The sequence below is a fragment of the Phoenix dactylifera genome, chromosome 2 (genome assembly GCF_009389715.1).
Source record: "Phoenix dactylifera cultivar Barhee BC4 chromosome 2, palm_55x_up_171113_PBpolish2nd_filt_p, whole genome shotgun sequence".
Lineage (NCBI taxonomy): Eukaryota > Viridiplantae > Streptophyta > Magnoliopsida > Arecales > Arecaceae > Phoenix > Phoenix dactylifera.
Window position 1 is genome coordinate 26,588,780 of NC_052393.1, and position 24,383 is coordinate 26,613,162.

At 40.4% G+C, this 24,383-nt stretch overlaps 2 protein-coding genes across 5 annotated transcripts; one reads left to right on the top strand and one right to left on the bottom strand.

Moving 5' to 3' along the window:
* The first annotated feature begins 3,842 nt into the window (after positions 1 to 3,842).
* On the top strand, positions 3,843 to 10,830 carry LOC103714509 (protein BREVIS RADIX). 2 transcript variants are annotated; one of them, XM_026807439.2, is made up of 7 exons: positions 3,843 to 4,209; positions 4,412 to 4,542; positions 6,105 to 6,251; positions 8,279 to 8,727; positions 8,842 to 8,974; positions 9,558 to 9,973; positions 10,507 to 10,830. In XM_026807439.2, the coding sequence occupies exons 3-7, from the start codon at positions 6,141 to 6,143 to the stop codon at positions 10,583 to 10,585; spliced, it is 1,188 nt and encodes a 395-aa protein (XP_026663240.2). In that variant the 5' UTR covers positions 3,843 to 4,209; positions 4,412 to 4,542; positions 6,105 to 6,140; the 3' UTR covers positions 10,586 to 10,830. The 2 variants fall into 2 exon arrangements, with proteins under 2 accessions (XP_026663240.2, XP_008799997.2); XM_008801775.4 differs by having other exon boundaries at positions 4,415 to 4,542.
* Positions 10,831 to 11,471: 641 nt separating this feature from the next.
* Positions 11,472 to 23,748, bottom strand: LOC103714508 (cyclin-dependent kinase F-4). 3 transcript variants are annotated; one of them, XM_039123802.1, is made up of 19 exons: positions 23,614 to 23,748; positions 20,011 to 20,270; positions 19,858 to 19,933; positions 19,160 to 19,745; positions 18,999 to 19,077; positions 18,830 to 18,898; positions 18,667 to 18,756; positions 18,448 to 18,586; positions 15,475 to 15,577; positions 15,342 to 15,394; positions 15,186 to 15,252; positions 14,443 to 14,551; positions 12,937 to 13,002; positions 12,753 to 12,821; positions 12,562 to 12,628; positions 12,346 to 12,465; positions 12,231 to 12,262; positions 12,077 to 12,155; positions 11,472 to 11,868 (listed from the first exon to the last, which is right to left on the bottom strand). In XM_039123802.1, exons 4-19 carry the CDS (start codon positions 19,165 to 19,167, stop codon positions 11,705 to 11,707), a joined length of 1,314 nt encoding a protein of 437 aa, XP_038979730.1. In that variant the 5' UTR covers positions 19,168 to 19,745; positions 19,858 to 19,933; positions 20,011 to 20,270; positions 23,614 to 23,748; the 3' UTR covers positions 11,472 to 11,704. The 3 variants fall into 3 exon arrangements, with proteins under 3 accessions (XP_038979730.1, XP_038979731.1, XP_017700094.1); XM_039123803.1 differs by having other exon boundaries at positions 19,160 to 19,775; XM_017844605.2 differs by having other exon boundaries at positions 23,410 to 23,660.
* Between the last annotated feature and the right edge of the window lie 635 nt (positions 23,749 to 24,383).

The following is a 24,383-nucleotide window of genomic DNA, read 5'->3' on the forward strand; positions in this document are numbered from 1 at the left end:
GCCCAGATGGTACTTTAACTCTTTATTCTGATTGCTCGAAGCATGGACCCAGAGGTCTGACTGGCAGAAGAAGCGTGCAACTCATTGCAGCAGAGGGTCCCCCACCATCTATCAAAGTAAGACTCTCGATCGCTGCCTCTTCTGAGGCATCAGCCAGACCTCTGCGTTTCTTGTGCCAGGCCTGGAACAGTAGCCAGCATCGAAAAGCTACGTATCGAGGGGCCACACCCAAGGTTTTCATGGCATATGGGACCATGCCTCCGATTGCCTGAGGGCCCAGTCTAATATCCGAGCATCAAAGACCTCATCGTTGGATGATTTCGTTGCCTTCTCCATGCTGCTTCTTCTCCTTGGTTCCTTCGCTGCCTCTTCTCAGCCGATCAGGCCGGAAATCTCCATGCATGCATGCATGCATGCATTAGTTTGGCCTGCATGAAGAGTTTCTGCATTGTTTTGATGCTGATGAATCTCTCAAGACGAGTTCGCCCAGAGAAGAATGTTTAACATACACAGTTCTGGACTCTCTTCAGTTGGTCATGGACTTGAGAAGGTGATTTAACTATGATATGCACAAATATGTCTTTAGAATATATATGATGGAGAAGGCCAAAACTATGACATGTTAGACCATAGCATAATAAAGTTTTAGGTGAAAAAATAGTATTAGTATCCTTCTTTTCTCTACAGAATCTGCCCTATCTATTAATTGCCTCCTTAACTTTTCATATCCACTGTCACGAGCTTCCATGGATACACCATATATAATAAATGATAAACTTTTTATTGTTGTTATTATTATGATCCGAAAATGTCAATGTAAATGCTCATCTTTCTGTAGAGTAATAACTGTTATGCTTCATACGTAAAGCATTCATGACAAGCATACCAGCATTATAAAAACTTTGCCGCCTGGCATTCTTGGATGTCTTGAAATTGGTGCAAGTGACCGTTAGTATTATAATGAGTGCAATTTAAACAATGGCCCACTGGCTCTTCTTCCCTCAGCATTGCTCTTAAGCCCATAGAAATGTGTAAAAATTTGGCTCGCTCGGATCAAGTAAAAACAAATCCAGATGAGTAACATTTAGTCAAACTAATCATGCTTCACTTTCAAAAGCTCATGTCATGTCCCAAATTTTTTTACGCCAATAGTAACAGTAAAAGAAAAATAACAGAGAGGGGAACAGAATTTTTTTTTTTTGTTTGTTTTTTTGTTATGGGGTTGTGGACTATCCCTTTCTTGGATGAGAAGTTGGGGACGTCCTTTCTTTAGGGAAAGGCTGAGCCCTCCTGATCTCGCCACGTGGCAAAGTGATCGGGAGGGATCGCACTTTCGACGACGCTTTCTCAACAAAACTTCGATTTGTCCCACCGTTCAAAGCCTCGCCTGCCACCCGATAAAGCGAAAGAACCGCCGCCACCGGCCACTACCGGTAAACTCCGTCGTGCCCCACTGTCGATCGCCGGTTGCGTGCCGTGAAAGCCTGCCGTCCGTACGGCATCTTGACGTCCCTCGCTGACCGTTCCATCTGTAACGGGATGTGTGTTAAATTATAAAACATATGTTTATAACAAGAAATATTAACTTTTGTACTAAAATTATATATAATATGGATAGTTATTGTTTTACGTATTAAAACAAAAAAAAAAGAGGGAAAGGAGACGTTGGTTTCGAATCTCTCTGATCCACGTCGGGATTGCGAATAATATAACAATTCATCATCCAGTTCGAGGAATAGCTTTTTTTCTATTGATTAATTCCCATCAGTGGAGGGTCCTGTGGGATAAGACTTTGAATCATAGAAAACCAGAGGCACTAAAATAGTGAATGTTAATTTGCTATTGTTATGATAATAATTCTTGTTTTACTTTTACATAACTTTAAATAGATGTGGGCAATAATTCTTGTAATTCAAAAATAATTTTGATAGTGGCATTATACGGAACTTTTACAAATGTTATCGGATCGAATCTAGCTTACGAATCTATTAGAGTTGATCACGAACACCAAAGTTTAAACAAAAAAATATGTGAGGATCTATGTAAATGTGTGTTTAAGTTTATTATATTAATAAGCTTCATGTCCTCTTTGACCATAAAAAATGCACTAAAATATGTCATGCATGATGTAAAAGTAAAAATAAATTATCCGAATCAATAATAATGAAGGAGGAAGAATTTGAACTTTTGGATTGTTGTTAACAATGAAAAAACTCTAGTTATCGAGGTTTGATCAGATGGGAGAGACATAAAGAAGTAAAATGTGAGATGGAAAAGGTAACATTGAAAACATATACAGTTAGGGCACTCCTTCATAAAAACATTTAGAAAGCTCATGTTATATATTAGAATGGATGAGTTCTCATACCTCTTTAGCTATACAACCATAAAAAATATTTAGATGACTTAGCAAAAGTTACTCAATCATAATAAGTTATCATATGCTCATTTTGCAGATGGACAAGTTTCAATTATAAGAACTGCAACGATTTTTTTAGAAACACCTAGAAAGGCAAACACACATCATCATATCTATACGAGAATAGAGGATTTAGAACCATGGACTAAGACATAAAGTAATGCGCACTATAGCAAGCAAATCAAAGAATTCAAGAATGTTTGAAGCTTTTCTAGATATGGGGGCTATAATATAACAAGAGGTATGATGTTTGTTTGACATCATTTCTTGCTCTAAAAGTACCGCTCGAGGAGCCAAGAAGCTAATTCCTATGATTGTCTATTTATCGGCTGCCACAACGAAACATCAATAAAGTACCTATTAAGAGGTTGCACACAGTATTCATATTGAAAATTACGTTGAAGGATGACCCTCCTTCGAAAATACCTTCTGAATTATTTTTTGAAGAAAAGAGCTCAGTATTTCATCATGAATTAGTGAATCTGTATGCATGCATGTATTTATATAACTTTTTATATACAACCTAATAGTTGCAACCGAGCCCCCATTAAAAAGAAAAAAAAAAACTCGGGGCAACCAATGAAGGCTTATAGTAGTTTTAGTTGTTTATCTTATCTTACTACTATCACTTAAACTGCAGGATAGAACTATGTCGTCTTGATTTGGATTATAGTTTTGCAGCCTTTCACTTGCATTACAGCTGATAAAGTCTAGTTACAGCAAAATTATTTAGATACAATTATTCGGTCCGTGAATCCGGTTGCTTTATTCCATTAGACATGTATCCATACATTTATTTATATAAAACGGTGTGGTAACCATGATAACTTGGAAGACCGTTCCCGTATCGCACCAATCAGGTCCTGTCACGTCAGATGGTGAAGCACAGCGTACTTTCGCTCGATCGAGGAGTTCAGGAAAAAAAAAAGGAGCGAATTTATTACTAGAATATATAGCGGATCAGAACCGTCCAAGATCTGGGGATTAGACAATTCAGGGTCAAAAGAAACCAATGTCAAATCCCATTTGCTTTTCCTTAAGCTATTTAATGCCGTCCAGACAATAAATCGCAGCCGTCCAAACGTTTTGTCTTCTCTCGTCAATCCCCGCCGATTGATTTAAATCGAGCACGTACACACCGCCGTACTGCTGCTTACTGCTGCACGCCCCTTGCAGAATCCACCGATCAAACGGCCGGAATCCACCGACGGCCGTCTTGGGCACGTGCACGCCCCATTCCGTTAGCGTACCGGAAGGATGGACGATATGGAGATGGAATGGCATTCCGGTCATTAATTCGAATGTGGTGGGTGATTTGGAGGAAGGTTTTCGGGCTTTTAGGGCGGATGCCAGTTGGCGGTAAGGATAACGGCCGTTAACGGGGCCTATTAATAGGGGTCGGGAGGGGGGAGCAGCTGGGGTGAGGGCTGGGGTGATTTATTTGGCCTTCAGGGAAAACGGGGGCCGGATTGTTACCGTTTCTGGACTTAAAAAATCTCGGTAACCCGCCGAATTATCGCCGCCGTATCGCCGGCATTCTGATTCTCCGGCCCGAGCCGCCGATATCTTCGCGTCTCGAGCTCGCTTTCTACTGCAAGTTTTAGGTATAAATAGAAAGAGAGGGAGAGACAGAAAGAGAGAGAGAGAGAGAGAGCTGTGCGCGTGGGTGAGGGTTTCTTCTTTTGTCTCTTGGCGTCCCTTGAAGCGGAGGGAGGGAGGGAGGGAGAGATCGCCGGTAACATCTCCTTGGGGGTTTCTGCTGGCGATTCGAGCAGTTGAGGTCGAAGAAGGTGAGAAAAATTTGAATTCGACCGCTTTTTTTCGATTATGTTTCGGTAATTTCTGGGTTTCTTGAGTAAATTTTGATCGCATTTCTTTCTTCGAAAAAAGAAATTATCTCGTGTTTGTTTGCATGCGATGAGTTCGTTTTGTTTCGAATTTTGTGTTCTCCGTTCAGATTAATTCTCTCTTTATCTTTTTTTTTTCCCTCAGCAGCGATCACGAGATCTTCAAACAAGAATCCATCAGAGGACAAAGAATCGGGCAATCGATTCCATCACATAGAAAAGAAATCGAGCAAGAAAAGCCCATCGAAGTCATTCGAAACATCATCCAAGGCCTCGGTATGAACATTTGCTTTCCGTTTACCTTTTTTTTTTAAAAAATAAATAAATATTCTTTGCCTTCCTCTCGTTCTCAAAAAGGAGGAGAGAGAAAAGAACGGAGCAGAGCCTGTGCTCCTCTGCATTAAAATTCTTTCTCCTGCTATAAAATTCCCTTTCTCTCCACCTCTCTCTCTTTCCTCTGCGAGGCTCTGCCGTCTGCCATTGGCCCATTTCATCAAACAGGCTCGCTGCAGAGCAGACAGGCAGCTCTTCGTAGCTGAGGGAGCCTCACCCCCGTCCTATCCCAAAGGAGAGATTCCAATCCACCCTCTCCTCTCCTCTCCTCTCTCTCTCTCTCTCTCTCTCTATGTACCACAGTTGACGGAGAAGGCTCGCCTCACATCACCTCGAGGTTCGTGTAAGAATTACTACTAGTCTCTTACTAATCCTATCAGAAGCTTCCCCCCCCCCCCCTTCGGCCGATTTCTACTCGTTTTTTATTTGCATTTACGACGGGGACTGATTTTAAAGTAGCTGTGTCGCATTTTTCATTGAATGCCTTCTGATATGTTGTGAATAAAGAATTCGCGCGCTCCGAAAGTAGCGAATTCTGGAAAGGATGGATTGTTTGCATCTCGGGATGGGGAGCCAATCGCTGCTGCGGTCGCGCGCTTCGGAGTTTGATTTGCTTGTTTTTTCTTTCCCGTTTCCCCGTGCTCGTCGCCACCGCGTCCTTGCTTCCCTCGGTACGCGTGCGTTCCGTTTCCGGGTTCTCCTCTCGTTTCCCCATGTGGGAACTGGAGACGGGCGTTATACCTAGTTGTACCGGTAAGCTGCTATTGTTCTCGTTATCCATTCTCCCCTGTACGTGTTATCCGGAAGTCGGATTACCGATGGCCGAATGTCTTGGCACCAGAATGACCAAATTGCCCTCTCCTCTTTCTTCTTTTTTTTTTTCCTGTGTATTTTTTTTTCCGTCGACTTTTATTTTTTCAGTATATTATCTGTGCCTAATTTTAGCCATGACTGAAATGATGCTTTTAAATTAAAATTTTATGTACTGGTTGATTTTTATATAATCTATATAATTCATATTAGTTTTTGTATTTGTTTACCATAAAAAAATGGAAATGGCAAAAGTTGTATCTATTTATTGGGGGTTATTCTGATAGCTTTGTGCTAGAAATAACTTTTTATAGAGTGACCATGAAATAGTTGCATCGCATGCAAACAAGTTTGACTGACTGCTACAACTATTCCATGCATCCTTGTACATGTTTTCTAGAATCTGTTCAGGGTGTGAGAGGCTCCTATTCCAAACCTTACACCTGCTCTATTTCCCAACCACATATGGCCTCATTTCTTTGTGGATCAAGCTCTTGGATTGGGAAATAATAGCGTCTGCTTTTATTAAAATGATAAATGAATTATGATTTCGGAATGCTTCTGCTGGGTGGTGTGGTGGTGGGGGTTGTAATGACGAATAACACCACATCAGTTGCAGCCAAGCAATCCCTTTTCTAAGATAGCCTAGCCTTTTAAGAAGGGCAATATATAAAGTGAATCAATTTGACATGCAGGGGTAGAATCGGAAGAGCATTGTTGCTGCCGGAGAGATGCTGGCCTGCATCGCTTGTTCGAAGCACGAGCTCGAAGATGGCGCTGAAGACACTGCGCGTGCTGGGACCCCAAGTACCAAAGACGCCGTCAAAAGCCTGACCTCCCAGGTAACTCGCCACCCACTGCTCTCTCTCTCTCTCCTGCTCTTCTTTTCTTTGTATCCATACGTACGCAGCTACCATTTAGCGGTCTTTGTGGCTACTAGATTATACGTAGAGAAAGAAACGTTTTCTGGGACTTTGGATTCAAAGTGGCGTGATGGGAGAGGGTAAACCCGAAGGTGGTGTAAAAGACCCACCTGACTATTTTTACTGCGCCACCCCCAAAGCTGCCCCATAGCTAGTCCGGTGTTAAAAAAAACAAAGAAAACATCTAAAAGGAGATTGCCAGCGGTAACTATTTTGCTTTATTTTTTCTTTTCCTTTTTTGGGTCCAACCCGCTGAATAGCGAGTGGTGACTCAAAGCTGCCCCGCCACCAGACCAATGGTTAAAAAACGTCCCCAGAAAGAGATAGACAGTAGTAATTATACTGCTTTCTTTTAAGCCACTGACTGAGCTGCCCGTTTTACTGCACCCCAGAGCTGCCAAAAAGATAGCAGTAGGCCAGTGGTAATTTAATTGTTTTTCCCCCCGCTTTCTTTTTCTTTTCCTTTTTTTTTCGCCCCCCCCACCCACTGGTGATACGGAAATTACGAAGAGGTCCTTCGGTCTAACATTGGATAAAGTTGGTCAAGGAGGGAGGACGAGGGGTGGTCTCTTTCTGTCATTCCCTGGGGGGTTGTGGAGGGATTGGCTTCATCCGAAAAGAGTGGGGTTGGGGGGTTTAATTCGGGCTGGCTTTTGGTTTTCTATTTCTTTTTTCTTAAAGAAGCTAAGGTTCGGGTCTTTTTAAAAAGCCGTGCTCTGTTGGAAAGAGATGCGTTGGATGTAGCCAGGACGAGATTTTGGCCAAGTGTTTTTGCACCACAAAAAAGAATAAAGGGGGGGAGCATGGGTGGTCCTGGACTCGTTTTTTGAGTTCGCTGGGTTCGGTCCGGACCGGACCGGTCTTGTCTTAGAGCCTACGGGCGGTAGCAGCTTGAAAACCAAGCGAGCATCCTCCTAGTTACCCCATGGCAAAGACCAGCGTACCTCATGACATGACAAAATTCTTGCCCAAATTCTGGGTCTCACTTTTTACTTGGAACTAGTCGACCTCGACCGATTATCAGTAATTATATTTCGAAGCATATCTTAGTGCAAAGTCCAACTAATTGGAAACTTGGTTCAGGATGTCTGAACTCATTAATCAATTACTAAATGATGGGTATTTGGTTACATGTTCTTGTTGCTTGTTTAGCTCAACCAATTGTGCTTGCAATTTCCAAAGGATAAGCTGGTGCGTTTCACTTTTTATGCTTATTTCGATTGCAACAGCTAGGGCGCCTAGCATTCTAGACAGGCATGGTTGCATGTCTGTTTCACACGGACGCTGAAGCTAGGACGCCTACCTTATTTGACGTTCTAGACGGACATGGCTCTAATATTATCGACACCTAGGTCCCTTAGGCTGTCTCGACCTCGGACATGACTTCAGTCACTCTCCACCCCCCAAATTCGCCGGTCGGATTCTCGCTCCCTATCTACTTCTTAGGTGCCTGTTGGTTTAATTTGTACTCTTTTCTGATGCAGTAGTTTGGTTTATTAGTTGAATGAGGGTACCGATGTCTTATACTTGTTGCTTGGCTGACAAGGAGAGTTGTTAACGTTCGATAAGCAGCACTAAAGTTCAACGCGAACAAATAGACCGACCAAAGAAAATGAGAAGAAAGAAATATGAATAAATGGATAGTGGAGATACTGGTCGCTATAAATATAAAAAGAGTGCAATGATTCTGTCTCATCTGCCCCATTTGGTGGCAAGCATTGAGAAGCTTCTTTGACCCCCCAAAAAAAATAAAGAGCTTCAAACAAGTACTCGAACTGCAATGCCAACATAGTACATGTGTCTACACAAATCAGCGCTTGAATCAGCTGCTTGTTTGTCCGGTTACGGTGTTCCGTAGGAGGGGATGCCGCAACCGGTGCGCCTTTTTGTTTTCGCAAATGCCGGAACACTTTCATTAACGTGCACCCATGAACGCTTCCTGGCAGATCAAGGACATGGTGTTGAAGTTCTCCGGCTCGTACCGGCAGTGCAAGGGAGGCAGCTCGTCTTACCGGAGCAAGAGCTTCCGCCAACCCCGTTACCACCGCGGCGGCGGCGGCGGCGGCAGCAGCTCCTACCCGGCCATCGACGACGATGATGCAGCTTCCGACGGTGGAGGCGGTGGCCACTACGCCTTCCTGCGGGCGGGGAGCTCGAGCTCGACCCCGGCGTGGGACTTCACGAGCATCACCAGCGGTGGCAGGGATGACGACAGGTTCAAGGGGAACAAGTGGATCCCGGGAGTCGGGGTGGTGGCTGCGGCGGAGCAGGAGGTGGTGCTGGAGGAGGACGAGGAGCCCAAGGAATGGATGGCTCAGGTGGAGCCCGGCGTCCACATCACCTTTGTTTCTCTCCCCGGCGGTGCCGGCAACGACCTCAAGCGCATCCGTTTCAGGTTCTCAATTCTACCACCCAGTATGTACGTACGTACTACGTAGCTGCTGATCGGTCGAGACTTGCTGCTGATGTTTTCTTTTTTCCTTGGTTTTGGTCTCTCGCATGCATGCAGTCGGGAGATGTTTAACAAGTGGCAAGCACAGAGGTGGTGGGGGGAGAACTACGATAGGATCATGGAGCTTTACAACGTCCAGAGGTTTAGCCGCCAGGCGCTGCCGACTCCACCGAGGTCCGACGACGGCGAGGTTTGTTCTTACTCCTTGCGGCCACTTCTCATTAATTTGCTGCTGACTAACTAACTATCGATCGACAAGAACCGCAAGCTTTCTTGCTTGAAGGTTTTAAATGAGAAACGGCCATCACGATCGTTTCGAAGACGACATCCTGGTACGTTATGGTATTATTACACGTAACCGAGTTATCCGTGACAGTGACGGTAAAGGCCGTTGTTATATGCATTATATAAACAGTGATTATACATATGAAGGAATTGTCTTATTTCCTGAAGGTTTTATTTTCTTTATTTTATTTTTTTTTTTTTGAGAGAGAGAGTGTGTGTGTGTGCGCGCTCTCTCTCTCTCTGGCCTCTGGTCCATTCCTTATCCGTATTGGGTCCTCCGACCACGGACTTTAATTACCAGAGACAAGTATAAATATCTTCTGGGCCCCTTGACTGGGGGACCCTTTGTTCCTGGTCCTCGTCGATCGGGGATCATTTTTCTGTACAAGTTATGTGATGAGATGGAGTTGAACATGCTGCTAGCTCTGCAACCGACCGATGATATATATTGTGTCTTATTTGGTCATTGATGGATTCTTTTCTTGCAGAGAGAATCATTGTATTCGCGTGTGGGGTCGACAAGGGAGAGCCCTGTCACACCTCCTCTCGGCAAGGAGCGGCTCTCTCGGAACGCATGCAGGTCAAATTCGGCTGCCACTGGCAAAGGAACGTGCTACCCGACGGTGCCCGACCCTTCGGAGCATATTTTCCCTCATCACCTCAATCCTTCTGCTGCTGCTGCTGGTGGATCTGGAGCTGTGGGGTCTTCGGGTGTCAAGGGGGAGGCCTCTTCGGTGGAGGCATCGAGGACGACTACATCCTCCAGGGACGAGGCCTCCGTCTCCGTCAGCAATGCCAGCGATCTGGAGGTGACAGAGTGGGTGGAGCAGGATGAGCCTGGGGTTTACATCACCATCCGAGAGCTGGCCGATGGGACCCGAGAGCTTCGTCGGGTTCGATTCAGGTGACCACCCACAGTTTAAACTAACAGCCTTTTATAAGTAAAGCTCTATGGCAGTTTTAATGGTCCCACATCATGCTATATATATTTACATACATACATACATACATAAGCAATCGCGGTTATGCTTAGGCAGCCATGGTTGTTTAATGTTCACTAATTTACCTTTTCGCTGTTAATTAAAATAACAGACTTCGAACATTTAGATATCTAGAGGAGCACGTAATATATAATTATTATTTCTCCTGCTCTTTTGTACCCTTTATAAATGTAAAATAATGACCATTAAACAACCATCATTTATCCAAAAGGAAACCTACAAACTGCCACAAATAACAGCTTTATTTTCATATAAAGGGAAAATATTACTTTGAGACTGCTATTGGGGCATATCACTTCCCCCCACCATTTTTTAAAATCTGTATCGACTCCTTTTATCTCCTTAAGTTTCAATACTTGTGGGCAGCAGCCCACGAATGCGTAATATCGACCAATGTTTGCTTTTTGACCCTTTGTGCGCACCATCCTTGCTGCAGCCGAGAAAGGTTTGGGGAGGTGCACGCCAAGCTGTGGTGGGAGGAGAACAGAGAGAGGATACAGGCTCAGTACCTTTAAAAGACGTCCTGGAGTCTCTCGGGTTTGAGTTCGTTCCCAAGAATACAACAGGCACAATAGAAGAAGAGATAGGAAGAAGATAGGATAAAAGAAAAGCGAGAAAGAAATGTGGGGATTTGTCTTACCCTTTTGCCTCCCAGGAGCATGGTTGCTCGTTACTGATCTTCTTTGTAACAGTCCGCGAGATTTTTCCACTTGTTTCTATATATATTAAGGCTGTATTTGGTTTGTTATCGTGTGCTTAATTTCTTTGCACTTGACGTAACCTCAAGCATTCTATGCGCCGAGGGTTATCATGAAGAACCCCGCTCCATCCTGTGAATGCTTGAGGGGGTTATCATGGAGAACCCCGCTCCATCCTGTGAATGCTTGAGGGGGTTATCATGGAGAACCCCGTTCCATCTTGTGCCCGACGAACACGCATCGACCCTTAAGGCCGCAGAATGCAAAAACTTATATGGTGTGTGCCCCCTTTTATTTGGGACGTTGAAGCTTGGATTCCTCGGATCTCTAAGAGGGCAAACATGGCAAGCTTCCCAATCATATGCACAGCTAACAGGAATAACCCTCAAGTCATTCTAGTTTCACTGATCCAAGCATACCCTGTTTGGGCTAGGATTGTTTTTAGGTGGATACTTCAGGTGAAATCTGGTCAAATTCTATTCCTGTTTTGAACAGGTGGGATGCACGCGAAGGCATTCTCACTTTTCACAAAACATGAATAGGATAAAAAAACGGCCTAATTTCTAAATCCGTTTCTCAAGTTTGGCCACGAGCTCATTCGAATCCCTGAGGTGCAAATCGAGCAACAATTAGTCGAGTCAAAACCAGACGACTACAAATCAAGCTAAATCAAGCCGACTCCGAGGGCAAATCAGGACTCTAGCACTAGTATCATCCCACGCCATGATTCAAATGCTAAGCATCATAAGATGAAATGGAAGAGTATGGGAAATGGTTAATTCAGTAAACCAAATTGTAGAAACAGCAGTTCATCACCCCAAACCAGCACTCAGAAAATACCAGACACCACGCGCAGCAACCCCTACAAGGACTTCCTTTTGGCCGACAAGGATATCATCTAGAAGGGGGTTAGTTCATGTGAGCGAAGCCCAGCCTTCATCGACACGGGGGTGGTCGCTTCCCATTATGCCACAGACCAGAGCTCAGTGACACCTTTTCCAGCTTCTCAGCCACATTTGAAACCCTAGTAGAGGTCGCTACCCCAAGTGCCGTCTTTCCAGCCATGTCAGCTACCCTGTGAGAGTTTCTTCCCAAAACTCCTGCTCAAGATAAAAGAGAAATGAGCAGCCCGTTGGAATAAACAGCAAGAGAATAATCCTCATCAGGTTAAATATTTAATCGCATCAGCTCCCAATATTCTCCTAGCAAAAGCTCGACTTTCATCAAAAATGAAAAATAGGAGTAAAACAATAAGTTCAACAATGAGAATTTGTTGGAAACAGCCACTAGCTAAAGCCTCACACTTGCCTGGGTTGTTTCTTGCTGGTGGTCTATATCGAGATTGTTTAAGGTTGTTCTTCATGGATTTTTCATTTTTCTCATGCTCCTGTAACTCGAAAAACTTAGAAGGAGAATACCAAGTAATCGCATTCAAGTCAACAAAAAATTGAGAGCCAAGTACCTGATGTTCCATCTCCAGCTTTCTTTGTACACCTGCAACAATCAGTTTATACGTCAACTATAAACTGCAGTATAACGATATTTAAGAAACGAGTCAAAGCTTGCAGAAAATTTACCTGTCCTCAGAGAAGCATTTGACTTCACTGATAAGATGTTATTAGCAGGCTTTGTTGTGGATAGAGCTCCTGTCGAATATCTTCTAGCACTTTTCTGCTCTGAAGCTCCTCTCGCCCCAGCTAAAGATATAAATAGCAATAAACATGACCGATGCCTAATTCAAAAATCAAAATATTATCAAATGAAAGTTTGCAAGTGTAGGAGTGCTAACAAACCAGATGGAGGAGTATTCAGCTTTCCTGCCACTTTAGGACGAAGAGATGGTGCGACATAGAAGCAGGACTGCCAGATCAAGGGGATGCAATAGTGATAAGCATCACAGAATAAAAGAAAAGACCATAAATGATTGCATTGTGTTTTGACTCAGTCTATGCATCAAAATGGCAGAAAAGATTAAGAACATTACCTGGAAGAAAGAATGTTGAAGGGCCTCTTCAGCTTTAGGCCTTCTGCAGGGATCCCAGGAACACAGCAACTGCATCCAGACCAAGCATTTCAATATATTCCTCAAGAGTCCCCCAAAATACCGACAAAGAATCATTATCATCTAACTCATCCGAATAGAAGGCATCCTCCAAAGCAGGACTTACCGATATAAGGTCAGTTGCTTCCTTGCTAGCTGATGGAATAAGCACAGAAAGATGGATGCTGGAAAACTGCAGAGAGGAAAAGAAAATCATTCCATACCGAGAGGAATTTATAAGGTTTATAGGTTACTGTAATGCAGAATCAGTAGCAACAAATGTTTCCTAATTGCTACCAAAAAAATAAAATGCGAAGTAGGCAACAAATATAGCGATCGGGAAACCTTAAAAACAATGAGCACATGGATGTTTTTAGTTATATCCAATACTAAGATACATATACATATTAGAGATGTATTAATGCCATAGTGGCATGCATAACATATTCAGAGAACTATTGATCCAATTGAAGGGAGCTATTGAGGACTAAATGATGGAGAACAATAAGCTGATATTGAGCACGTATATCAAAGATCTGGGAGACTCTTTTTTGATTGGTAAGATCTGAGAGACTTCAGTAGGCAGCGATATACTAGTTTGTGTTGAAGGATTCAAGAAGGGGTCAACCTAATCAGGAATGGATTTGATCTGAATTTATGCTTATCTACAATGCTCTCTTTTGGGTCATAAGAAATTAAAGAAAGTTTTAAGATTATTTCATCTGCAATAAACCAGGCATTTTGATGAAAAAATACGTAAAATTTACTTTTTGCTCACCAATAAATGGCATCAACATCTAACACATAACAAATAATAACTGATAATAGCATTTAATTTTTGATATTTTAAATATTTTAATCTGCACTTAGCCAGATCAGTCTACCCAATGGACGAACCAGTGACCCAATCCCCTTGGCCAGGTGGATAACTATTGTTGGAACTAAATTCTGCATATTTTGTCAACGTTGAGAAGTGGCGTGTACAAAAAAAAATCTTACGATAATAAAAATGATATTCCAAAAAAAAGGACTCAAAAAGAAACCCTACAGCCACAGTGTTGAAGCATATTGTCCACATGTTGTCCTTTACTGTTAGTGTGTTTCTCATCCTTGGACACTACTTTTCACAAGGGTGTGATGACATAAGCAGACAAGATGGCTTCACAAGGGCAATCTGAATGGCTGAACTATGATCGCATATGAAATTTGCATGCACAAATTTGGAAGAAAGTTTTGCCTCAGTGAAACATGCAGCATGCCATAAGATAGCGACTGTGAAGTAGGATACAGACAGCAATGACCAGATCTCCAAATTGGATGCCGAAATGGCAAAAAAAAAAAGCTTCCACCTGGGGCCTTGTCAAACTAAGATACAGAGTTTGATTTGAAAGCAGCATTGCATATGGAAAGGGGCACTGGAGACACGTTAGGTAGATAATTCTGCATCTCAAGGTTCACCATGCATGGCAGACAGGCCTGAAGTGGAAACTTGGTTTACTTTGTAAGGGCCTAAATAATGTCACTCCTATTTGTTTTGATAATAAGACAGGCATAAGGCACAGAATTCAGATTTACGTAGACCTAGTAACGCAAGCCTTCAGGTATATAGTGCATGATGGTATTAATGTATAACCTGTGGAAACTGAAACTTCATGAGACCTGCAAGTTGTAATCCTTCAGCCCAAGAATATTCGTTGGGACTACCAATAACCTTGCAAATTCTGTATATCTCATCCGCTTCACTGCATGATGAATAAACAAATCAAAACATCATTATGGAGCATACAAAAAAAGGGGGGAACATATAATGATAAAGGAGAACATATATATATATATATAAGATTTTTTTAGAAAAAAAGGAAAAAGTATATATCACGTCCGAATTCAGAAGTTCATGCATTTTCATATGTTTGATAATATAACCCCAGAAAGCAACCTATTCAGTAGATTCTCTTCCAATGTAACTTCCTATCTTTCTTCTGGTAATTTTTTTCTTTTTCCCATCTCTTTCTTTTGTTTTCTGTTTTGGTTTATTTTATTTTATTTTATTTTTGTTGTTGGGAGAGAGGGGGGGGGGGGGGGGGTGCGGTGCGGGGGGCAGGGACGTGGGACCTGTTCTGGGCTCATCATATTTTACAGATAATTCACAAGCATATTTTCGATGAGAAAGACTTGGAGCTGGAATTAGAATAATGAAAGTACATATTCAGTAAAAGGAATACCAAACCCCTTGAGTTGCAACTTTTAGGACCAAAATCCTTTTTATACTACAGCAAATCCTCTAAAAATTGATAAATTTTCCCAAAAAATAGGGTGACAAAACATTTCAGAAACCTGGAAAATCACAGGCCAAACATAGCATCAAGTAATGAGTACCTTAAGCCAGGGAAAAGAGGACGAAGTGTGAACAGCTCAGCCATGATAGCACCCATTGCCCAAATATCTACAGGTAGCATAGAAGGTAACAACATCAACGTTGATTAGCATACTTCTTTAATCATGCAGCTAATTTTATATTTATTAACCACTCACCAACTGCAGAATCATATACCGATGACTGGAGCAACACTTCAGGTGCTCGATACCTTAGATATCAATTGATATAGGATGGTTATGATAAGCATGAACAAAATCAGGATAAATGTATGAAAACATTAAAAAATACCAGCGAGTAGAGACATATTCTGTATATGGTGGCTGTGAACAAACTTCCCGAGCAAGGCCAAAATCAGCTATTTTTATGATATCCTTTGTAACTAACAAGTTTTCTGCATAAAATTTCAAGAGTTGCTTACAGATAACATAGAAATATAATAAACCACAAACAGTGAGTCTAATAGTTGACTATCAGAAGTATATTATATACTAACCACTTAGTCATACAGATCGAAAAGATGAGTTTAATAATTGCCTGCAACTTTTAAATTCAGAATATAGTCAATATGCTATATTGATACAAAGATACAAAGCGGCTATAATATGTAGCCCAGCAGACATTACAAGAGAACTTGTAACAAAGGACGGGACTCTACATATAACACAGAACTGGATCCCAGGAAAATTTAGGCCAACTTCATCCACATTTGCCTAAAACATGCTCATCCCTTCCATCCTGGCATGCCACCTTGCTTCCTGGCACAGTCATGACTCTACCCCATTTTTCCATTCCAATATCCTACACCATTCACAACAACTCTACTCATATTCCTATGATCCAGGCTTCGAGATATTTACTGTCTGTTTGGCATCACTTCGGTTTCATTTTTTAGTTTTTAAAAAAGAAAACAAAAATTAGGACTGAAAACTTGTTTGGAAACAATATTTTGATTTTTAATTTATAAAATCTGGACCTGAAGATTTTCGAAAAAGTGAAATGGAAAAACTGGCATTCACTTTTTCTGAAAAGAGAAACCAGCAGACTGGGGGCTTTCTTTTCCCATGAAGCTCCAGCGACAAATGAAGCTCTATATGTCCCTTTCATCTGGCCAGATCTGTATCTCCAATGAGATCTAAAGCCCCTCCCTACCGAAATAGGGGCTTTCTACATTCTGTTCAACAACACTGTATCTGCAACTGTAGCAAGATCCAAAACCCCTCCCCAGCAATATATTTTTACCTTTCCTGCGTTCCCTTTCTTCTGGAATTTCTCCCAATTTCTCCTATCCTTCTACTTCTGCTATGAAAAAACAAAAAGCAGCAGCGCCTACCAAATAACTTTCTGTTGCTAGAAATTTAGAGGGATTAGTACAAAAAGAAAGAAATTTAGAGGGGAAAACGAAAGGAAACAGAGTTTCTTTTTTTCAGGTCTTCAAAAATGCATCCTTAAGAATCGCCACTTTAACCAAGAGTTCATTTTCAGTGTGAATTCAAGAACCACCAAGGGATATCCAAGATTCAAGTCCAACGATACTGCTTGATAGTTATGTTGCTGAAACATGATAATATATGTCAAACAAGAATTTTGCATGGAAGCTATCAAAAGCATTGCTTCAGTACAGATTGTAAAGTTCATGCAGAAGCATTTGTACACCTTGACAGCTAATACCTTTGGCATGTGCACAATCAAAGTTCCATTAGATTTACAGTTCCAAGGTGTTCCCAAATGCCCATCCTTAAAACTACAAATCTTTGTCCTATATATAAAGCAACCAAAAAGACAACCTGCAGGCTTCTCAAAGATAGATCTAAAGAACTTCAGCACAACAGATTTACCCAAGACTTTTTATGCATACATTAGATTCGTATGGCAGAAAGCCAACATTACTAATTCAAGTTTCCAATGAAGCAATAAGATAATTAAACTAAGAAAACATTAGCCAAAAATTGTTTTCTCAATATTCACAAGAAAAAAGATCTACTGATTTTCTCTGCCACATTTTGATTTCTTTTGGAAAGATAGCATTATAGCAATGTAGATAATATGGTCTAAAGCACCATATCAATCCATCATCGCACACAAGCAGATGCCCTCATCTCTTAACCTATCCTATGACTGAAGGACTAAGAAAAACATACTCAAATTAGTTAAGCAGAAGCCTTCATCTCTTCAATCTTCTCAGGAGAGAGGTGTAATCAGCACAAAAAAAAAACAGCAAAGACAAAAAGCAAGCTTGCAATTAAATGTCAGAATAGCTAGAAGATTAATCACATTCTTGATGCTCAACCCTGCTTTGATTCATTTCATCCATTGGTCTTTGCCTGATCCAGCTAGAACTTGGTTTCTACCATCCTCATAAGGTAAGTGGTCAACAAATTGCATCAGCAACTGTTTCATGACCATGACCCCATCTTTTTCCAATTAGGGTCCTGATGTTCATCTGGATGGGTCCTAAGAAATGCTTTAACACTAACTTTTAAGGAAAAGAAATCCTAGTATCATCTAAAACAATCTTGTGAAGTGATAATCGTCATGACATAAGCACATTTCCTGCTCATCCTTCTAGCTCACTCCATTGGCCAACAATATTTTCAAGCATGTCTTTAATCCTATCCACCATATTTGATTGTAACCTCAGTCCATATTTGAAACTTCTAATTCTACCCACCACTTTCCAACCTCTTGGCACTAAAACTCCACTAAAACATAAAAATAATTAAAAGAACAAATTTCATTAAAAATTCTGTGGCTATTTTAGGTCTCAACAAGAAATGATGAAGTATAGATATGACAGAAAAAGAATAACTCTAAACCCGGAGCAGATCATGGACTGATAAAATTCAAAACATTCAATTACCCTATTGCACAACTTAAAACTAATCAAACTGACTAAGTCAGGTCACAAACACGAATTTGAAGATTAACATACCCAGCAGTTACTTTGAATTTTTTTAGATATATAAAAAAAGAGCTTAGTTCTGATAGACATGCAAAGTATAAAATCTAGACATGAACTAAGCAGATCTGATTGAAAAGGCTAACAGATTTTGAGCTAATGTGGACGAGTTTTGTCCTATTTTTGATCTTCATCATGACTGACCAATACATATATTTTAGCATGGCAAGTGAAAGAAGAAAAACAAACAGTTAAAAACACGGCCTATCAACCAATAACTAAAATGCAAGCCTTACTCAAATCAGAACTAAGACAAGATCAGAATGGTAAAATCAAAACATTTCAGCACAAAACAAGAGTAATACCAGGCTTAAGGTCACGGTGAAAATAGCCATGCTGGTGCATATAAGCAAGCGCTTGAAATATTTGAAAGCACCAATTCCGAATTTCAGTCTCTGAAAAAATCTTGCCCCTATCTTTCATAAGCTGGTAAAGATTGCATTCCTGAAAATGTTATAGAAACTATGAGTTTTCAAAATCACAATTCCTATATTGGAACAACCTTTTCATTGAATCTCTCATACCATGTATTCAAACACGAAGTATAGAATGTCATTTTCTCTTATGACTTCCTTAAGCTTCACAATGCTCGGATGGTTCATCCGCCGAAGAGACTTCAAAAATATACAAACCTTTGTCAGAAAGGGAAAAAAGTTCAAGTTAAGAAACATTGCCAATTTGAAGTACCTTCACTTCCCGAAGATTCATGCACTCCTCCCAAGAATAATATTTCCTCTTCATTTTCTTAATTGCAACCTATATCAATCACATACAATTTCACAATGTTAACACAAGACATTTAGTTTCCCTGGCAGCAAGGAATAACATGCAACTTAGATGAATATTGATGACATACAACTTCTCCAGTCTGTTTATTTATAGCACGCCATACACTCCCAAATGTTCCATCACCAACTTTCTTTATTAACTTGTACCTGCAACAGGTTACCAACCTTTTCAGATAATGATAGTGAGTGCTCAAGCGGTTGTAAGCAGTTGTCAAATAAAAAAACCCACCGTTCCATCCTCTTCGTCAGCTGAAGCCAAGTACACTCCTGTTGATTCTTGTTCAAGCTAACCAACACCTATTTACGAGAAGAACATAGAATCTCACGAGAGTTTATGCTTGACAGGGAAAACGTCTGTGTTTGTTATAAAACTTGGACAAATTGAAAGACAAATCCACCATCAATTTTGGCTTGCAATATATGTCACCATAAAATCTTTCTGGTGGACATGCCCAAAGCCTCTAACTTCCACTAACATGTACAATAAAGCTCTGAGACCTCATTCCACTTCAGAAAAGTAGCAGCCAAGATATTGCAGTTCATCCTGGCCGGAGAAAATTACACTTGACAGCACCGAACATCTCAAGGAATGAGTTTCAAAGAAGCTCTGCACTCTCCATATAACTTGTACACATGTTTTTAAAGCTCAAGATGAGTAGTCAACTTGCATTACATAGTTGAAGAAATTGATGCAGAATAACACACCAAACATGCAGTCAGATCTGAATGGAATTGAAGCAAAGCATATGCCTACTAGCTAGGACCAAAAAAGGAGGAAAGAGAGAGAACAGTCGTTAAGGCTTGAAGACTTAACCCTGGAGAAAAGAAGGCCAAAAGTTAAATTCCTGGAAAACAGAGAAAAAAAAATGTTTCATGCAATTTTACCAATGTCATCAACTTGTCATAAGTAAATAACCTAAGTCATACCCCAGATATTAATTCTTCAATATCATGCACCTGAGACCTCAGATTTACACCAAGCAGAAGCTGTGTTGTGAATACACTACAAGGAAAAAAAAGTCAAGAGTCCATCAACATGAAAATGCTTACTTCAATGGAAAACATAAGAAATTGGCTTACTTGTAAGAGTGCAACATAGATCCAACACCAACTTCAGAAAAAAGTTTCATCAGGCTGCCCTTGTTGGACATAGAAAAGCAGCTGGCCACTAAGTATGACTGACAAAAGATATGAGCAGAAAGTCTCCAAAAGAAAGAAACCGCTGGTCAAGAGCTTCTTGGAATAAAGAGACTCTGCCCCAGTAGCAACTTGAGCAAAGGCGTGCGCACTCCATAACTCAAGTAATATATTAAGTCTGCAACTACGCAATGGTGCAAAGCCTATCCAAATTGGGGGGGGGGGGGGGGGGGGGGGGGGGGGGGGGGGGGGGGGCAGAAAAGCAAAGAAATAAAAATGTTACAAAAGCAATAAAATTGCCATGAAAACCAACTAACATTCATTTCATGTTGCTGGACTAATTGAACATGTATAACTGACAGCAATCTCTATGAACTAGTAAATAATTCTCCCAATTACTTTTAATTATCAACATTAGTCAAGATTTGGCAAAATAGGATCCACATAGCTGCTCAATACCAGCTCTAACTATAATCATCCCCATGTTACTGCAATCAATATAAGAACATACAGAATCATACAAAATGCTTACAGCACAAGTACTGAGTAATCAACATTCTAGACAACCAATTCACTAGCTAAATCAGCAAAAGCTTATAAGACAAATGGGAAAAACATATGTTCCCCCCAGTGGGCGAGTACTTGCAAAATGACAATACATGCACGATTTTGTTAGTAGAACATAAAAAAACAAAACAATCAATACAAAAGTCTGCAAGAATGTGACGAAATAAGCAAGTGTGGTTGATTATATTCCGAATATAAGGATTGTAAGTTGAGCAGTCATCCAAAACCACTAGTCAATTCTATGATAGTTAAGACTTCAAAACAAGTTTTGTCATCTCGGTACCGAACCCCGTACAGGTGTCACACTAGCATAGTGTGGGTACAATACGGAATCTTTTTGGTGTACCGAGTATCGGTACGCCGCCCATACTAGGTACCGGTACCGAACCGGTATAGTACGGTACATCCCGTACCGTCCGGTTCGGACTGGTACGGCATACCTTGCTTCAGAAGCATATTTATCAAGAATCAAGAAATATAAATGTTGGATAGAAATTACCATAGCCATTAACATCAATCCATATACAACCAACAGCTTCACTTGATACATTCCTTAGTCAGTCCTAATTATTGTCTACTCATAGTGTCATCCAATGTTTCAAATAATTTTTCTCAAACTTTCATCCATGTTATTTTAGGTCATCCCCCTTGTCAAGAACCAAAACCATGGCCATAACATCCAGCCTTCTCCCAACTATTTAGGTTGGCTTCATGGATCCTCATTCACCAAGTATTCCTATTTAAGGGCCACTCTAATGTTATTCCAAACTTCTCAATATCCTTCCTAGTAACATCCATCCGTATTACATTAAATCTTCACCTCCCTTTCTTACAACCTTCAAAACAAACTAAACTACCGCTCCTTAGTAGAACATCCTTATATCTTCATTATACATGTCCATATCATCTCAATTGATTTTCATCGCTTTATCTTTTTAATTTGTGCAACTCCTACAACTTCTCTAATAAATTCATTTCTCAATCCTCATTTCTAGTTTTACCATACATCCATATTAATTTATTTATTTCTCAATCCATCCTTTCTAGTTTTACCATACATCCATCATCTATTTTTATTTATGCAATACTCAACTTATGTTTGTGAAATTTCTTTATTGCCCAGTACTTTGAGTTATACAACATTACGGTCATTATTGTAGTTATGATGAATTTTTTCTTAAGTCTCCAACACATGTGTCGATCATGTAATACTCTAGCAATCAATAATCAAATTAGCAAGACAACCTTCCATATCTCAATAGCATCCTAATGGGTAAAAGCAATCTGGCACAATGATCACTTAAAGAAATATTAAGCAATTGTTTCTGTAATTTAACTCATGTAACATCATGCAACCTAGCAAAAATTTGTATGTGTAATTTACTTGAGGCATACAAGTGGATAGAGAAAAAGAGAAGAGAAGGAAGATGGTCCATAAGTTGTGATATATTGATTTTGTGATATACTGATTACATTATCTAGTGCTTTTGGCTATTAGTACCACAACCACGCCTATCTATTAGAGGTCATCCCATCAGATTTGCATACTACATGAATGACATAGCTATTCATCCTAATCAAATTCATATCCTTGACGATAGAGGGGCACCACCATGCTCTCAAGTAAAATCAAAGCCCTCCAACATTTCAAGGCATCCTGTTTTTTATGCACATACAAAACCATACCCTCTCACATTGATTCTACATAAAATAATCCAGCCAAAAACATTCCTAGGATCCATCATAGGTACACAAACTTGGGAGGATGACATTTCACAATTGTAATGATATAGGTATTAAGAAGCATATAGAGTTGCACGCCAAGAAATTGTACATCTTACTATATGGGAGACAATGTATGAGAATTCAAATCCACGCAGTCAATGATGTGAATCATTTTATTACGAGTACATTCAACCATCTAACTATGAGAAAAAAAACACATTCAATGGGGGAACATGATGTTCTAGATCACTCAAGAGGTGTGGTTACATACACCATTCATTAATTTCATTCTTTCTATTGATCTCTTGTTGAATCTAGGTCTCATTAAAGAATTCGGCTAAAGTCAGAAAACTCTGGTAATGGAACTAGGCATGTATATAACTTTTATATAGTTTTAAAAGTGCTTGAGGCATTTTCCTAGGAATTCATATAATTTGCTTAGAATTTTTTTATTTCGGTAGGTAAAAAAAAAGACATAATTAGTGTTGTTGCTCAAGATCATGTTTTGGGGTCCTTCAGGTGTCAATATATAAGGCTTTGATCCTTGTTTCCTGTGTTCTGAGGATCATCAAAGAATTCAAAGTCCTCTTTTATTGAAGACAGATGCCACAATTTTTTCTTCTTTTCATGAAAACATCCAATTCACTGGTATCAGGACCAACAATCCATTAACATCACTGCATTGCTTCTTACCCCTCTTGAATGCAAGCAATCTGATCTCTAACTTAACGTCCAAAGAAACCGAGTTCAAAATCAAAATCACCAGAACAAAATCCATCGATCTCTAAAATTAATGCCAAGTACGGAACCACAATAATTCACAGAACCCGCATCCATTAATGACGATTAATCCATTAACTCGAACACCCAATACAAAGAAACCGCCCGCCCGCCAGCCAGACATCCATCAACTCATCAACAGAAAAAGCGCACCCATCATCATCCATAAATCGAAACATCAAAACGAATCCACAAATTCAAACACGGAAACATATCACAAGCCTAGATCGTAGAATCCAAAAAAGAAACAAGAAAAAGGGAAACACAAACCCTAGACAGATCCGTGGATCGGCGAGGCCCTACCGCTCCGCCTTCGATCGAAATCCAAGCCCTAGGATCCGCAGAGCCTTCCAGGAGGCCGGAACTGGAACCCTGGAAGCACCATCGACCAAGCCCTGGAATTCTAGGGCTTGCGCTTGCGATCGAAAGATGAGAGAGAGAGAGAGAGAGATGAGAGAATTAGACGATGGGTACCTATACGCCTCCCAGCTTCACCCCCTTCGCCTCCCACCGCAGGCAAAGGCCGTTCGCACCATCCAACCACAACCGCTTTTATAGAGAGAGAGCGAGAGAGCGCGCAAACCAATATATATATATATATATATATATATATAACAAAATAAAGGAGGAAAGATAAAGAGGGAGGAAAAGAACCAAGGCTGGAGCTTAATTGGACGGGAAGCGAGTAAATTATACCCTCGGATTCTTTGTTCCTTTATTGGAATCTAATCCGCAATAGAATTTTGTCTTTATAGGGATCTTATTGTCAGCGTAAGCAGTAATGGCATCCATGGCTTTGTCGCAGCAAGCCGATATAACGGGCTTCATCCGAAACTGTTTTTTTACACCGATACAGATAGCGCCACTATTTGCCAATTCCGATTTGTACCCCATGACAGCTCACAAGTAGACTTATATATATATATATATATATTATTCATTTAAAAAAAATTACATAAATATTTCTAATACAACCATTCTTCTAACACCATTAAATAAAAACCATATTTGTTTTAAGTAAAATTAAAATAAAATTTGAAATTATTTTTTTGCTCTCCATCGCGATTGCCTTATAAATATTTCTTTCTGTATATTTACCTATTAAGAATATTTCAGTTATTTTAATTTAAAATTGTTAATTTTTAAACGACGTTAGATGGCGTGGATATATATGCAAAAATAAGAATAAAAAGAAAGTAGAATAGCAAAATCAATGTTTTACGAGGGTATACATATAAATATCA

Bases quoted from the DNA above. Each gene is read 5' to 3' on its own strand.
- LOC103714509 (XM_026807439.2), top strand. From the start codon at position 6,141: ATGCTGGCCTGCATCGCTTGTTCGAAGCACGAGCTCGAAGATGGCGCT. The intron at 6,252-8,278 runs GTAACTCGCCAC...GCTTCCTGGCAG, and splicing joins TCAAAAGCCTGACCTCCCAG to ATCAAGGACATGGTGTTGAA. The intron at 9,974-10,506 runs GTGACCACCCAC...TCCTTGCTGCAG, and splicing joins CTTCGTCGGGTTCGATTCAG to CCGAGAAAGGTTTGGGGAGG.
- LOC103714508 (XM_039123802.1), bottom strand. The intron at 12,822-12,936 runs GTAAGTCCTGCT...GTCTGGATGCAG, and splicing joins AAGCAACTGACCTTATATCG to TTGCTGTGTTCCTGGGATCC. The intron at 12,629-12,752 runs GTAATGTTCTTA...TTGATCTGGCAG, and splicing joins TTCAACATTCTTTCTTCCAG to TCCTGCTTCTATGTCGCACC.